At 40.3% G+C, this 15,849-nt stretch overlaps 1 protein-coding gene across 5 annotated transcripts in view; it reads left to right on the top strand.

Moving 5' to 3' along the window:
- The window catches only part of LOC101474540 (protein EFR3 homolog B), a 31,592-nt gene extending 16,014 nt beyond the window's left edge, over positions 1-15,578 (top strand). For 4 of the 5 annotated variants that reach the window (XM_004541801.6, XM_004541800.6, XM_004541798.6 and 1 more), the window contains 19 exons: positions 2,609-2,730; positions 3,090-3,239; positions 6,010-6,144; positions 7,170-7,248; positions 7,718-7,853; positions 7,943-8,104; positions 9,221-9,332; positions 9,412-9,463; positions 9,796-9,968; positions 10,080-10,155; positions 10,342-10,503; positions 10,786-10,917; positions 11,000-11,067; positions 11,169-11,296; positions 11,915-12,006; positions 12,099-12,147; positions 12,351-12,457; positions 12,597-12,646; positions 12,778-15,578. In XM_004541801.6, coding sequence (XP_004541858.1) covers positions 2,609-2,730; positions 3,090-3,239; positions 6,010-6,144; positions 7,170-7,248; positions 7,718-7,853; positions 7,943-8,104; positions 9,221-9,332; positions 9,412-9,463; positions 9,796-9,968; positions 10,080-10,155; positions 10,342-10,503; positions 10,786-10,917; positions 11,000-11,067; positions 11,169-11,296; positions 11,915-12,006; positions 12,099-12,147; positions 12,351-12,457; positions 12,597-12,646; positions 12,778-12,883 — 2,091 coding nt within the window. In that variant the 3' untranslated portion in view covers positions 12,884-15,578. The remainder of the gene's footprint in view (positions 1-2,608; positions 2,731-3,089; positions 3,240-6,009; positions 6,145-7,169; positions 7,249-7,717; positions 7,854-7,942; positions 8,105-9,220; positions 9,333-9,411; positions 9,464-9,795; positions 9,969-10,079; positions 10,156-10,341; positions 10,504-10,785; positions 10,918-10,999; positions 11,068-11,168; positions 11,297-11,914; positions 12,007-12,098; positions 12,148-12,350; positions 12,458-12,596; positions 12,647-12,777) is intronic. The other variant, XM_004541799.6, reaches the window with a different exon arrangement.
- Positions 15,579-15,849: the final 271 nt, after the last annotated feature.

Below are 15,849 nucleotides of genomic sequence, written 5' to 3'. Positions count from 1 at the left end.
CTGTGTTGAGAAAGATCAGAGCTCAGGGACAGAGTGGTAGGCAGAGAGAAGTGATGAGTATCTTCTGATGTGGGAAGCAGCTATCAGCACTGTCTGCTGGGTCAGGAGAGGACACGTAAAGGAAATCAGATTAGCTTTAGACTATACGGCCGATGCTCTGCAGTCATCTGTGCAGGCTGATGAGACATGCTAGCTTGTCGCTGTCATTCTGTCTTGCACACTTTTATAAACCCAAAACACAAATACAAAGCCTGACACATTCAGCAAGTAGAAGAAATTTATATATACACACAAAATAAAATTATATAATGTGTGTGTGTGTATGTAGAGCACATGCCTATGGGACAAAATCAGGCCCTTCTTAAAATTTAATCTGGCTGCCAGGTTGTAGCTGTGACCTGCATAGCCTTGTGCACATGACAAACTAAACAGACCTCCTCCGCACCCGCAAGTTAAAAAGCTGCATATGATAGAATGCTTAATGAAATGGAAAATTGAATCTAAAGACAGTTTCAAGTGAGGCCAGAGACTGAGTAGCTTACCTCTTTACTGAGTTTAAAAAGGCCCGTGTATTAATTTACCGTGAGACAATTTCTGTTACCAAATAATATAATTTGCAATGTTATTTTATGTTTGAATTCACACACCAGCAAAGACATGAAGACACAGAACAGAACCTTCAAAAAGTCACTGAACTGAAAAGTGCTTTGAAACTCCTCCATGATATGTTTTGAGTGCAATCTCAAAGTGATGAGGCTTGAAAGGGAAGTCTAAACTGTATGGTGCAGGTAAACTGTGCAACAAAGATCTTTTCTTTGTTATTTTAATTAAACTTCCTATCCACCTGTCAAGCTGTGGTGTTCAGACCTGTGAACTAGGCTAGGTAAGACTTCCCAACATATGTGCAAAAACAAAATTAAAGTTTTATTGCATCAGGATGTATTTTGTTGTATTAAATGTGCTCAGTACTGCCAGTAGGTGTCAAATTCAGGCTTGTGAAACAGGTTGTTGTTAGTTGGCTGTATTGTACCGTTCTTATAGAGCCATAAAGCTACGTGCACACTCATCACACAAGGCTTTGTGACTAAAGGCTGGTCAATTGTGGACATTCCTGGTTCTGGTTGCCTAGGTAACTATAATTTATTTACTACGAGGTCATATGTCACTCATTGGTAGCTGCTTCAGTCACTCCTCTGGGAATAAAAATGTTTATCTCTGTGCCCCCTTCTTTTCTCACACACACGCACACACACACACACACACACGCTTTGCATCTCCAGAGGTTGTTTTACCTGTAGTTGCTTGAAGTCGCCAAATGCCCTTGGCTTCCTTTGACGCTCCCAGTGTGGACATTGCTTGAGATCTTCAGTTGTTCATTCAAGACTATATTTCAGTACATAAATGACGCTATACCTCTGCATGGTATACTAAGCATGAGGGCCCCGAGCATGTAAAAGTTCCTGCCCTAGTTCTGTGTGAATCACACAGAAGTGACACCATGTGTACAAACTGTAAACTACATTGAATTGACATAAATTACACAAATATTAAGACCAGCCAAAACCATGAGCAGCTGCCATACAGCTTCTGACTGTCTTTGTGTGCACAGTGTAGCTCATCAGAAGCAGGTCAGAGTCAGAGAGAAATGAATTAAAAGGAAGATTAAAGAGGTTATTACAACAGGACTCAAACTTGGCCAGATATTGTTGCACTCTGTTTCTCTGACTAAAACCTTCACTAAACCTTGTACTCCTGAGAAATCTCTAACACAGCCCTGAGCACCAGACCTATTGATTGTGTCAGCCTGCTTTTATTTCTTTGGAATCTGTGATTGAGATGATGGAGGTTTTCTCTGTTTTCTATTGCCTCTGGTTTTGGACACTATGCTAAAATTCTATAACTAACTGAAAGCAATAAGAAGAGTTTCAGCATAGTTGATACATTAATACCTGGAAGCTGCCCATCATTACTGCCAGTAACACTGGGCAGCTTCCAGGAATCAACTGTGGCAGTAAATTGCTGCAGCAGCTGAGCGGCTTCACAGGAACTGTTATCGGCTCGCTTCATTTAATTTGAAGCGAGGATACTTCAAGGATACTTCATTAAATTTCAAAAACCACTCCATGCACTCATTCTCTACACAGGAAATGATTCAGCAAGGACGTCATTAGATGCTAATTTTCTTTGTGAGCGCTACACTTCTGTGTTACTTTGCATGGCATAATTATGATTTTCTGTATTGACTTTTTATGGTGTAATTCTTGATTCACATAGTATCATGATCTGGCTTGATTCTAAAGAAATTCACTTCATAATCTATTAATTGGAGAGTCGTGTGAAGCTAAATGTCAGCCTGTTTACTTGGTGACATTTTCTTGCCCAGTGGGATAGCCTCCCTCTGCCCTGTGTTTTTCACTTTTAATCCTGTGTTAAGAGAGCTCTAGTTTGGCTTTAATTTAGCAGATATGCACCACTCAGATCTCAGGTTATTGGGCTTGGGCTTTTTAAGGAATGGGCATATTATTGTAAATCTTTTAGGCTGAAGTGTATCTGTATGCTATTAAAACTGGATGTCTTTTTCCCCTGTCTTACCTTCTTCTGTCGTTAGTTTGTAAAATTTGCCAACATAGAAGAAGATACGCCATCGTACCACCGCAGTTATGACTTTTTCGTGTCCCGCTTCAGTGAGATGTGCCATTCAGGCTATGAGGACCCAGACATCCGCACCAAGTACGTAACAGAGACGCTCGACTGCAGTAGAGATGGAGTTGTTAAATAAGTGCTATTCTGAGTCTACATGGGTAGTGTTTATTTTTAGTTTTTATTCCTTTTTTGGACATTTTCTTTTGTACACTTAAAAAAAAAGAAAAGAAATGTTAAGTCATTGCTTTCTATTGCTGAAAATAGACTGTAAAATCGTTTGACAAATCAAATATAGCTTTGACATGGAAAAAAAAGAAAAGAATAAAAAACAGCAATTCAAACAACAAAGCTAGGTGCAAATATAATTTCCTAAATATGGTTACCTATTTATAGGCCGAGTAACCAGTCAGATGGTTTCTGTGTGCGTGTGTGATTGTTGCTGTAAGGATCCGCATGGCAGGTATCAAGGGTCTTCAGGGTGTGGTGAGAAAGACAGTCAATGATGAACTGCAGGCCAATATCTGGGACCCTCAGCACATGGACAAGATTGTCCCCTCTCTGCTTTTCAACCTGCAGAGTGGAGAGCGTACCGAGAGGTGAGTGCAAACAATAAAATGCAAATGTGGATTACATATGCAGCAGAGTAGATGTGCTCCATTAGCTTTTCAGTGTAACGTATTATATTAAACATTAACCATTAACCTCCTAGTACCTGGCGTCCACACATGTGGACATCACATTTTGGGTTATTTAGACCAAAATACTCAATTTTGCTCTACAAGGGCCTGATATCCACTTACGACGACATTATACTGCTATTGTTCTATCAAAATTTTAAACGAATATGTGGCTCTCATTTTTCTTAGAAACAAAAATTAGGTAAAAAAAATATCTGGTAATTCTTTGGGTCCTGATGAATGTAAAAGCCCAAATATCAAAGAGAAATTAAAAATACATGCTGTGGTATAATAACTAAGATGAGGCTTTTCATAGTGCTTAACTGGACATGTGAACTTCAGTGTAAGCGTTTCATAAAAATCATCTGGTCCATACCACTTCTGAAAATTGAGTATATGCAACCTCAGATGAACAATAATATATGACATATTACAGTGTGCTATTGTTTATTTAATACATATTAAGCCAAAATGCAGAAGCATTGTGTGAAAAGCACCCTTATTGCTTCCATAACAGTTAAGAGGGTAAGTAGCAACTAGCTCCTGCTAATAAATTTGATTATTTGCTCATCAGTGAATTTGAGAACCTCTATAAAGGCAGTGGTTTTGGCAGTCTGCAGGACTGAAGCGTTTGGCCGAGAGGGGAAGTTTTTAGCAGTGATCTTAGGTAAGTAATTGCTGCCACCCATCAATAAGGCCATATCCAATCAATTTGAAGTCCATCCTTCCACAGTGAGAAAGATTATTCACAAGTGGAAAACATTGAGGACAGTGGCCAATCGTCCCAGCAGTGGACCTCCCACCAATTTATTCAGCCAAGCTCAGAAAATCTGCAAAAAAACCTAAAGCTTAAATGTTGAAGTTTATGACAGTGCAAGGGTTACCAGGAGAAAGTCTTTTCTGTCTAAGTTGCTCACAAAGGAGCTTAAACACACCATTTAACGTGTGGAGAGAAATTTGTTGAGTTAACAGCAGCTAGTGTTGACCTGCCTGCCTTGGATAACACAATCCAGATACACGATAGCCAACTCGTGTTGTTTGTCTCACATTAGGCCATATTTGTCCTGGCTGTCTAGCCAGCGATCACCCATGTCATTCATCATCACTGTCATCACCGACAGCTCTGTTTCCCCTTTTGGACATCTGGTAACCCACCCAGAGCAGCCAAGAACAAGGAAACCAAGACACGTGGTTCAGATTCCAAAGAGAAAAGGAGTGAATGTGAAAGGAGGAAAAAGCATGCACAGAAATATTGCAATGGGTGAAGAATTATAGCTCACAAACACAGAGGTAGAGGATGCCAGCAGCAGTCTGGAGTTTCTCTCTCTTGGTTGTATTACACATACTCAAATTCACTTTGACGTCAATGCCGAGATCTGAAAGTTAGGAAAGCAAAGAGGGAGGGCAGCAAAAAGAACATTGGGAGATCTGGTGAAGGATAGATAATGGAAATTAGAGTGATAGAAATGGGAGAGTTATTCAAAGACGGAGACAGACAGATTTATTGCAACAGGGAGTCACATTTCATTCTCAGCTTCTCTCTGCTCTGTGTGTTATCCCCCTGCTGTGCATCCTCATTTCCTCTCACACTGGGTCTAGCTTGTCATTACCCACAGCAATCAGTACAGAGCCTAATTACCTTACAGATGGTGGATTTTCAAATCACGTAAAGATCAGCTTTAGTCAACCTTCTGACAGCTGGGACTGGGAAAGTTTATTGATGCAGATGACAGAAGCTCTCTGGACTTTGTTTTGTGTTTAAACTTCAAGAACACATGAGGATTGTTTGTAATGTATGTAGTTGCCTAAAAAAAACAGAAGCTTGTTGTTCATCTGAGGTATTTTTCACATAGACTCATAAACAGCACATCTGAGATCAGGTAGCTATAGCTAAGTTCGCTTTTTCAAATACTGGTGATGCAAATTTGTCCTCACAGCAGATGTTTACTTGAGAGAGATTGCGCGGGATGAAACAACCTTTTTCTGCCACAATGCTTTGTAACCACTGAACAAATAAAGAAACTTTAAACAGCATGATTTTTTTTTTTCTGCAGCTGACAGAAAATATCACTGAAAAACCTCACTGACATCAGCTTGTGTGCTCTTGCTAGTTTAGTGTGTTTTACTTTATTTAATTTTTTTTAATTTTTGCGTATTTTAGTTTTGAATACAAAAGATGGGGCAGGAACTCACATTTGCTCCACGGAAACAGCAGGCAAGATGAAAGAGTTAGGCTTTGAATAAATAATGTCATCATTGGTGGACTACCCGAGGCTAGTCAAGACCAAGATGGAGCTATGGCGGATGTTTTTAACTATACATGAGAATGAAAAAGGGCTGGACACGAGAGCGAGAGACCACACGATTGACATGAAACGTTTGCGTGTACAAATTTGGACACAGTACGTAAATGCGTCAAACTGCAGACAAACTGCAGAGGGTAAAGTCAGCTCAGAAGCACAGCTGCAGAGATTCAGCCGTACAGACTGTGTTTGTGTAAGAAATAGAGCATTTGTTGAAATGTCATTATATTAAGTTAATTTCAGTGCCTTGCCTGTTCTCTGTTCTCTCTCTCTCTGTCTGCACCCTCCCAATTTGCCTTCCTCTGCCTCTCTCTGCTCGTCTCCTCCCTGCTCCCCCCCCCACTCCTCTCCTTTTCTGCTTCCTCACCCTCATCGCTCCCTGCCAGCCGCTCTCCCTCTCCGCTGCAGGCATCAGAGAAGGAGAAGGAAAGCCCGGTGGAGCTGACGGAGCGCTGCTTCAGGGAGCTGCTTGGACGAGCCGCCTATGGCAACATCAAGAATGCCGTCACGCCCGTGCTGATGTGAGACAACCAAACAGTCGTATTCATAAGAAATAGCCTCTGTTTGTGATGTGTTCCTGCATGCGGTCGTGTGGTTTGTTTGTTTTTTTGTGTTTTTTAAACATAGTGAGTAAACTTGAAGACAACGCTGCATGTCAGGCGCATCTTAATCTTTACACTAATGGGCACGTGGGGCTGTGACAAGGTCAATGCAAGGTTATGGAGTTGTTCTTGAATTGTGACTGCATGGTTTGCAGATGGGACATTTAAATTCTATATTACTGCATTTATTTTTGCAAGACGTGATCTTATTTAAGTTTTTCTTTTTTTTTCTACCAATACATTTCTGATTTTTTTTTTTTTTGTATTTGAATTTATCCATCTTGGTTGTTCCTCCTGAAATTAAGTATTTTATCTGTCTTAGCCTTTTCCTGTCCCCACATTTGCCCATGTGCGGGGGCTGTGCAGGGGTGTTTTGGAAGTTGTGGCTGACCTTTTAGTTGGCAGGTACATAAGTTAATAGATTGGATATAACAGTATGAATATTTCAGGCCCTTGCAAATAGAGGTAAATGTTGACTACATTATGGGTTTTAAAAATGCCCAGTTTTAGGTACTTTGTAGTGCCTCAATGCCTTTTTCTTCATTTCTGTTCCCATGTCCTACACACATTTTCCTTGCACACTTATATTTTACATTTATATTGTTAAGCAAATCCGTTTTAAATTATCTGTCAATTTTAGTCTCAGCAGTCGTGTGCTCAGCTTAATTGCACATTTTCCACGTTCTATCAATGTCAGATTGAGAGAATGTTTTTAAGTATTTAATTACTTACTGTAAAGCAAACCGTATGTCATAGTAAGTATTTATCTGTGCACTACTAACTCCTATTTTCAGTTTTACATTCATTCTTAAACCCAGACATGATGTATGCTGTCTGGACTAAATGCGGTCTTTATGCCTTACTGCTCTCCATCATCCCTACTGCTGTGTTATTACATCCTGTGTATCCAACCTGTTTCTCTTCCTCTGTTCATAACCCCACAGGCACTTAGATAACCACTCTCTATGGGAGGGAAAGACCTTTGCAGTGCGTTGCTTCAAGATCATAATGTACTCCATTCAGGTGAGTGATACACTGCCATGATATCCTTCACAGCCTTACCCTTGCCTCTTTTCTCTGTCTCACACTCTGCTGACTTCATTACTAGGTTGAAATGGAATATGGAAAACTTTTGTATGAATTTTTGACCACCATGTTTTTTTTTTTTATCTTTGCAAGTGGTTATTGCACATTTTAGTGGTGCAAAGAAGAAATGTGCTTCAATATTCATGAAGTTCTCACTGATTTCAATTTGGGCTTCAGCCTATTTGCTCACAGCTGTGGTTCATTTTGGGCCTGAATGAAAAATGCAAAAGGAGTAATGCACTTTATCACCAATATCCAGTTTTTAGTTTGCCATTTAATTAAGCGTATTACTTCAATACAACAGTTTTCTGTCACTTTCTCTCTCACTCTTTTTTTCTTTTCTGTATTTTTCTTTTTTTCAAGACAGGTCAATAATTTCCTCGGTTTTTTGTTGTTTTTCTTTCAGTCCCAGCACTCACACTTGGTAATCCAGCAACTTCTCGGTCACCTGGATGCGAACAGCAAGAATTCAGCCACGGTGCGAGCTGGGATAGTGGAAGTCTTGCTGGAAGCAGCTGCCATTGCAGCCAGTGGTTCTGTAGGTAAGTTGCAATCCTCCAAGGTCATGTAAAGTCATAAACACATAGAGATGTGAATGTTTTTTTTTTAACTATAAACTGTGTATTTGCAGGTCCCACAGTGCTAGAGGTGTTCAACACCCTGCTGCGGCAACTTCGTCTGAGTGTAGACTACGAGCTAACCGGCTCATATGACGGCAGCACCAACATCGGCACTAAGATCATCAAAGCTCATGAGGAGAGGCAGCTGCAGGAGGCTGTAATCAGGACCATTGGTGAGTCTGAGTGCTTTGTATTTGTTAGTGAGGGAGTGTTTAGTAGATGTATGTGCAAGTAGTAATTGTTATTACTAGGTATGTGTGTGACTATATGTGTGTGGATTGCTGCAGATGCTATTTGGCAACAGAATATTAGTTGGTTATATTATTATTCAACTAGTATGTTCCCATGCTCCAGCATGGTTTGGCCTGTTTTTGCTGTTAGTAAATGATAGGATGCTTTTATAGTGCGTTGTGTGTAGGTGCATTAAAGCAAAAAAACAAAAAAATCACAGCTCATTTTAGCCTGTGGTTGCATGGTTGCCAGGCAACCTTATAGCGTCATAATATATCACGCATAGTTTCTGGATATAAACTACATGTTACTGCTGTAAAATAAAAATGATGTAATACTTTTAAAAGTTGTTACAGGAGCATAAATGCTAAGAATTGGTAGGTGGTTGGTTGGTAGGTAGAAAATATCTGGTACACATAAGAACCTTCAGGGGCCTGAAATATATCTGTAAGCTGACCCTAGCACTGCTGACATTAGCAAACAATCAATCAACAATCAAAATACTTTAATAATCCCTAAGAAAAGTATGTAAAGATATCCACATGATTGAAAAGAAAGCTATTAAAACAGGCGAACACTCTTAAGTACAAAGTAAAGGACAAAGAAATAAGTAAGAAAAAAATTAAAGTAAAGAGAACAAACAGGAGCAACTGAAACAGGCTGCATGCTGGTTGATGCATGCTCACTGAGTTTCAAATAATCTGATATTGTGTGCATGGATTGTTCTGGTTGGCTACCCGTTTCAGTGACATGTAGAGTGCTTCTCAATTATTGGAGTGACTAACAGTTTCAAATGGTGTTTAAATTACCTACGTAATATTTGTGTAGGCAGTGTTTAATGTCGCCTATTTAATTAAACTCACTTTGATCTCTTCTGAGTGTTTTCCTATATCCAGGCTACTCCACTAGTCTTGTTCTTTTTCTCCTGTTTAAACAAATAGTAAATGAGTCCCTTGGAGGATTCCTAATTACTAATATAGATTTTTTTTCTTTTCTTTTTTCTTTTGTTGAACATTTTATTTCATTTGGTACAAACTGTCTGGTTCTGTCCCTTTCAGGTTCATTTGCCAACACTCTACCAACTTACCAGAGATCAGAGGTCATGCTCTTCATTATGGGAAAGATCCCTGTTCCTGGAATTCACCTTACTTTGCCCTCCTCGGACTCTGGGTAAGTTGACTCAAACAGTATTCACCTGTATGTTGGTAAACTTAAGGGCACAGTCTTTATTTGCTGTTTGTAATTCCAGGCCTGAGGGTACCAGGATGATTCAGGTTATGTTACTCAAGTCCTTGGTCCAGGTAAGTTATCATTTCTCAATGATTTAATTTTTAAGAAACTTGTGGATCTTCATGAATTTATAAAGACTGACACGAAATGCGTATTCCTATCAAACCGCATGATTGTAAAATCAGTGGCCTTGTTAGGCTTTATGGGCAAGTTCTTGATCTTTGCTAATGAAAGTCTCAGAAGTGTCACTTAAACTAAGATAGTTTGCGACACTGTCGCAGCATAAGAGTCTCTCAAGTTATTGCTAACTTGGGAAATTATAACCACACTGCAGTTACCTTGATGTTCCAGTGCATGTTCAGTTTTGTAAACTATGTGTGGGATTTGATCATCCCCCTCGTAGGTAACTGCAGGTTTCCAGACTACCAACATGCTGACAGCGCTGCCCAGCTCTTTCTTGGAGCCCCTGCTGTCCTTCTCTCTAACCGAGGATCCAGAAGTCCGTCTGTTGGTGCTGCAAATCCTCCTCAGTCTCATTGACAGGCATGAAAACAGGCCCAAGTTTGCCAATATGAGGTGTGTGATTGTTTTTGCAGGAAGATTGAAGGGCTGAAGTGTTTTTATACTTCCCTTATAAACCCATACTTCAGTTACAGTTTGTGTCTCTTTGGTCTTCTTTCTGTGTAGCAGCATCTCGGACATCTCTGTGCTGAAGCTCAAAGTTGACAAGTGCTCCAGGCAGGACAATTTATTCATGAAGAAGGTAATTTTTTAAATTTATTTAGTTGACAACCTGTTCCGCCTGCTGAACAACATCCCTGTGAATTATGTAAATTCACATAAACATTAAATATTTATTTTAAAATAATTTTGACAATAAATCTTTACACCAATGTATCTGCACTAGACATTTCGAGTTCCATTTACCCTGCGCTTCATCCATTCACAGCATGCCCAGCAGCTATATCGCCACATCTACCTGGGCTGCAAGGAGGAGAGCAGTGGCCGGGAGCACTACGAGACCCTCTTTGCCCTGTTAGGTCTTCTCAGTGTAGAGCTGGCCAATGAAGAGGTGGTGGTGGACCTGATTCGCCTCGCACTTGCCTTGCAGGTATAAATGTAGAGTTTTAAGTAGCCTGTTTATTCCCCGAGCTGCATTTATCTACTACATTTGAACTACAAGATGAAAAATATCCTAATCGCAGCTTAGAAAGCGTCAGTTTCACATGTATCATTTCACAAATGACACTGACCATCAGCTGTAACACTGGGACAGTGTCATAGCTGATGGTTTAAAATCAAAAACAAATAAAACGACCAAACATTACAAGATGAGAACAAATCCTTCTGAGGTAGGGTGTTTCACAGTGCGGTGTCTCTGTTTCCTTTCCAGGATCTGGCTCTGTCCACCGACGAGGCTCTGCCTGTTTATAACCGCTGTGCTGTTCATGCCCTTGTCGCCGCCTACCTCAACCTCATTTGCCAGCTCACCACCGTCCCAGCCTTCTGCCAGCACATTCACGAGGTGTGTGTCTGAGCCTCTTTGCGTGTCTGTGTTTTAATGCTACTGTAACTGTTTGTTTATCCCCTGACTCTCTGCCTTTCAGGTAATTGAGGTGAGACAGAAAGAGAGTCCTTACCTTTTGCCCGAGGCCGTCTTTGTTGACAGTCCAAAGTATGTACCAGCTGCAACCCACAAGTGTTTAATTTGATATTCAGATACACAGTAATAATTTTAAATTCCTGCTTTTGAATGCAGTTTATTTTTCTTCCTAGATTGCATTCTTCACTGGACAAAGTAGAAGGAAGTGTTTTGTTCCTCCAGTCAAAGATCACAGAGAGCCTTGGAGGAAGTGGTTATAATACAGAGAGACTCGCCACACCTTATGTCCCTCAGTATACTGGTAAGGAGTCTAAAACTAGTCGTTCGGATGCAAAGGTCTTAATTTCTCTGGGGGTTTTTTTGTTTATATTTCCTCTTTTTTTCATGTCACTGTGCCAGCAGCAGCTGAGATTGTGAGCATTTTGTTTTCAGGTTGATGATGAATTATCTTTCCATTTATTCATCCCTTCTATTCTTGAGAAAATTGCTTTAAAATTTGGTTGTCAAAGTTATCCGCTTGGAGTTGAAGATGGACCCAATACATTCTGGTGGTTCCTGAGGATCACTGTGACCTCACAAAAATAGGTTTTTAGCCATAACTCATGAATTCATATAACAATTATTAGAAACATTCACAAAGATGTCTTGTAGGAAAAGTGACATTTTTTATTCTAAAGGTCAGCCTTACTATAATATAATACTCTTCTATTATTTAAGAAAAGGGGAGATTGTTACCATATTTCATATTTGGTCAGATGGTCTGAGTTGGTGCCATCAATCCTTTGTACCCACCTTGAAGCTGTATTAACACTGTGCAGAGTATGGACAGCATGACTCAGGCGGTTTGCAGAGGCATATGAACATGTGGTGAAAAAAGTTATTGAAAAAACTCAATAAATTTTCTGCACTCTGCTTCCAGATGAGGACCGTCTGTCCAAGAGAAAGAGCATCGGTGAGACCATCTCACTTCAGGTGGAGGTTGAGTCCCGAAATAGCCCAGAGAAGGAAGAGGTGAAAAAAAAGACTTCACAACCTTGTACCCTGTACCCTCAAATGTACCCTGTACAAAGATATTTAACATAGATTCTTGTTCTGGTCTGCAGAGGACTCCAGCAGAGGAGATCACATTTGAAACCCTGAAAAATGCCATTGGTAAATCCACTCTCTTCATTTGCAAAGCCCTTTTTATTAGTTTACAATGATGGATTGATGTTCTAAATGTTGACGTAATTTACCAAAGCATGACAGCAGGGAACAAATACAAACTACTTTTGTATAAAGTGTCCGTGAACTTTGTCTTGATGTTTTCACTTTGAGGCACACGCTACATTATATTGCTTTTTGTCTCCCTCTAGTGGACAGTGTGGGTATGGAGGAGCAGGAGAGGGAGCGGAGGAGACAAGTAGTGGAGAAGTTCCAGAAGGCCCCCTTTGAGGAGATAGCTGCCCACTGTGGTGCCAGGGTATAGACCCCCTACCCTGTTGAAAAATAAAAAAAAAACTGCTTATGTGTGTGTGTGTGTGTGTGTGGGGTGTTTTTTAGTTTTTTTTTTTAAAGAAGGTCTTAAATGTATTGTTTTTGATGTCTTCTGTCCCTTATAGGCCACACAACTGCAGAGCAAACTAAATCAAATCTTTGAGATCACAATCAGGTAAGGGACAGAGCTTTGGGATGGGAGTAGTCAATAATAATATGGATGGCAGTCATTCTGACTAACAGGAGAATACCTGCATTTTTATGTTTTGGAACTAACAGCTTTATTTTCTTCCTCTTTCTGTTCAGACCCCCTCCCAGCCCATCTGGAACCATTTCATCAGGTTACGGCCAAAGCCAGAGTCGATCTGTACCCATTTACGAGATGAAGTTTCCTGACCTATGTGTTTACTAAACCACAAAGTCTTCAGCAACGTAAGCGTACAGTAGAGCCTTCAAGGACAGAGAAAAGATTTGAAAGGGCAACCGATCCTCACTGTAAAATCGTCTTGACCGTGGAATCAAACAGCCACAGTGCACGTGGGACAAACTCAGCTGTAACTAAAGAACACCTCTTAGCTGTCTGAGATTTTATTTTAGCCTCTGATTGCAACAAAAACAAGCTCACCAGTGTCTATATTGAGCAGGAAAACAAACGTATTTCACTCACTTCTACTGCATCAGTTACTCATCCCTAGAGACTGGTTAGGGACCCCTGGCAGCCAGCGGCCTATTGGGAATGATATGCAATCCCCGATCAGTTGGCGAGTGGTTGCTGGAAATTGATGGCACTTGCCTGGTGAAATTGGTTGCAAAGTTCACCTTCAAATAAAAGTTGTGCCTAATTGCTGAAGCCAACATGTCTCAAAAGGTGCAGCTTTTACTTTGAAGACAATTTCATAGCTGCTCAGTAAGTAGTTGGCGAGTGTTTGCAGATAAGCTGGTGTCTTCTGTGCAAACTAAAGACAACCTCCTGCATCTGCCACCAACTACTTGCTGGCAGTTTGCTGGCATATTCATGTCTCCAGGTGGTCTCAAGATGGTCTCCAGGTGGTCTCCAACCAGTCTCTAGGCCTGTGTGACTGGGGACTGGGATGTCTGTAGAAACTCCACTGGTTGGATTTTCAAATTAGAAATTGTCAAGAACTGTGAGGGGAAAACTTGACCGACTGGATGTTATTTATTGTCTTGAGAATGAGTTGAGTAGTCGCATGCCTGCGACTGGAAACTTTTTGATAGCACTATTATTCTTGTGCATTTTTTTAAACTTGTTTGTCCCTTCCAGGGTGCCATACTACCTTTGATCACAAAATTAGATTGCTAGACTGCTTATTAATATTATTATTATTTTTTATTTTTTTTAATTGTTTTGATGACCAGAAAGAGTGTTTGTGGAAACTGAAACATTTTAATTTACTTGATTGTATTTGTGTGTATGTCTGATTGTTGTATAGACATAAAGGTAATTATCCTCATCTCCCATGCCACTTAGCTGCTGAGCATCCATCTTTTAGGCTTTATTGTAGCTTGGTTTTGCCTTCTTAGTGTTACCCAGAAGTGCTTTTTCGCCTCTTTCTGTTTCTTTTACCTAAATATTAATCTATTTAGTTAAAACACATTGCACCAGTCATGACCACACTAAAGGATTTACAGCAATGTTTACCAGATCAAATGCTAAAAAAACATTTATTTTTCTCCCCTTTCCATATAAATGTGTACATACAGAGGAATATATAAATCTTTAAGCTGATGTACAGCATAAGGATGTTAATGTGCGTGTGTATATATACTGTATATTCTAATTTTAGACTGCCTCTGCACTGGTTGTGTTCATAGATAAAAGAGAAATCCACTTAGTATTCAGATAGACAATGTTAAAATCTCCAATAAGTAACCAGCAGCACGTGAAATCCTAACATCTGAGCAGCCCACAGGAGAAATTTGCATCATCTCAAGGCCAGTATGTCACAGCGATTAATAAAGGGTTACCGAGGCAATGCTGGAAAAAGATCATTTTCAGCTTTACTCAAACAGGTTTCATTACCATAACCCTGACCTGCATTGTTTCCATTTACATTCTCAGTCCTGCTGGAATGAGTTTGCACTATGATTTTTTTACTATACCGCAGCTTTTTCAGCTGCATGTCTCAGCAAGATTCAAAAACATCTAAAAGCCCAGTGTGTGCACAAACACACACAGGTATAACAACAAGTATGATGGCAATAATTTGTCAAGAGTCTGGCTAACACGGTCCAACTGTAGGTAGCAGATCATGTTTGTGCGTTTCTAAATTGTGCCTGCTGTTGTTGTGGTGCTGTGATGGTTCAGTTTTGTGACATTTTTAAGAGACCACCCCTCACTCTCTCTCCCTCTGTGCTGCTTCTGTGAGTGAACCGCACCCGTTCCAGCCGTTTTGCAACCATCTTGTTCAGAACAGAAGACGGTGTCTAGTTCATCCCTGTCATGAGCATTTCCACTGGCTCTTCTTTTGTTTTTTCTGTTTTTGAATGTCATGTCCTGTGTATATCCGTGTCAGCACATGCCAGTGTATGTGATCGTCTGTTCACGTTTACCCCTTTTTGATCAGTGCGCGAGTGAGCGTATTTATGTGTCTGTGCTAACGCTCGTACAGGTGTGTGCGTGTCTGTGTCATCATTACCGAAGACCAAGCTCTCCAGACGTAGTTTACAGTTCTGTCCAGTGACTCTTTCCACCACGTTAATGCAGAAAAAGCTACTTAAGAGCCGTGTGCAGCTGTCTAAACCTTCCAGTTACACCTTGTAAAATTGTGTTTTCAGCATCTTGAACTTGGCAGTGAAGACCTGTAAATCTATCAGTCCGCGTGTCGTCATTGCATCACGTAATGTAATATTAACTGACGGTAATCCAAACTTACTTTTTGTCATTACATGTCTGGTTAATAGCTCTGTTTTACAATTTAGTGCTGTAGGTCAAATCTGTTCTGTGAACTTTGCACTTTAAAAACTGGAATACCTAGTGAGAAAGGCAGCTTTTACATGGAGAAAATGCCTTATGCGTGTCATACCTGACTTTGCATGCTAGTGGATGTTACCGTGTTGTAGAATAAATTTATCTCTAACCATGAAAAGTCTGTCTTCGTTTTAATTTGCCTGCTAATGGAAACTCTCTGAGACGAAGAAGGGGATCATCGTTTGGTAAAAACCACGTCGACTCATTAAATCCGGCACCACTGTTCGGTAGTCGCAGTGTTCAAAGTAATGTTTAATTCAATTACCTCCTGTTGAGGTCATCTGAGTACGTGATCCATCTCCCAGCACATGAGTAGCACATTTTTCCTATAGTGTAGCATTTTCAAGGATCTGAACTCACAAGCTCAAATTCACGTCACACTATTATGT

This window comes from Maylandia zebra, linkage group LG15, assembly GCF_041146795.1.
Source record: "Maylandia zebra isolate NMK-2024a linkage group LG15, Mzebra_GT3a, whole genome shotgun sequence".
In the NCBI taxonomy this organism is placed as follows: Eukaryota; Metazoa; Chordata; class Actinopteri; order Cichliformes; family Cichlidae; genus Maylandia; species Maylandia zebra.
This window is presented reverse-complemented; position numbering and strand designations above follow the sequence as displayed.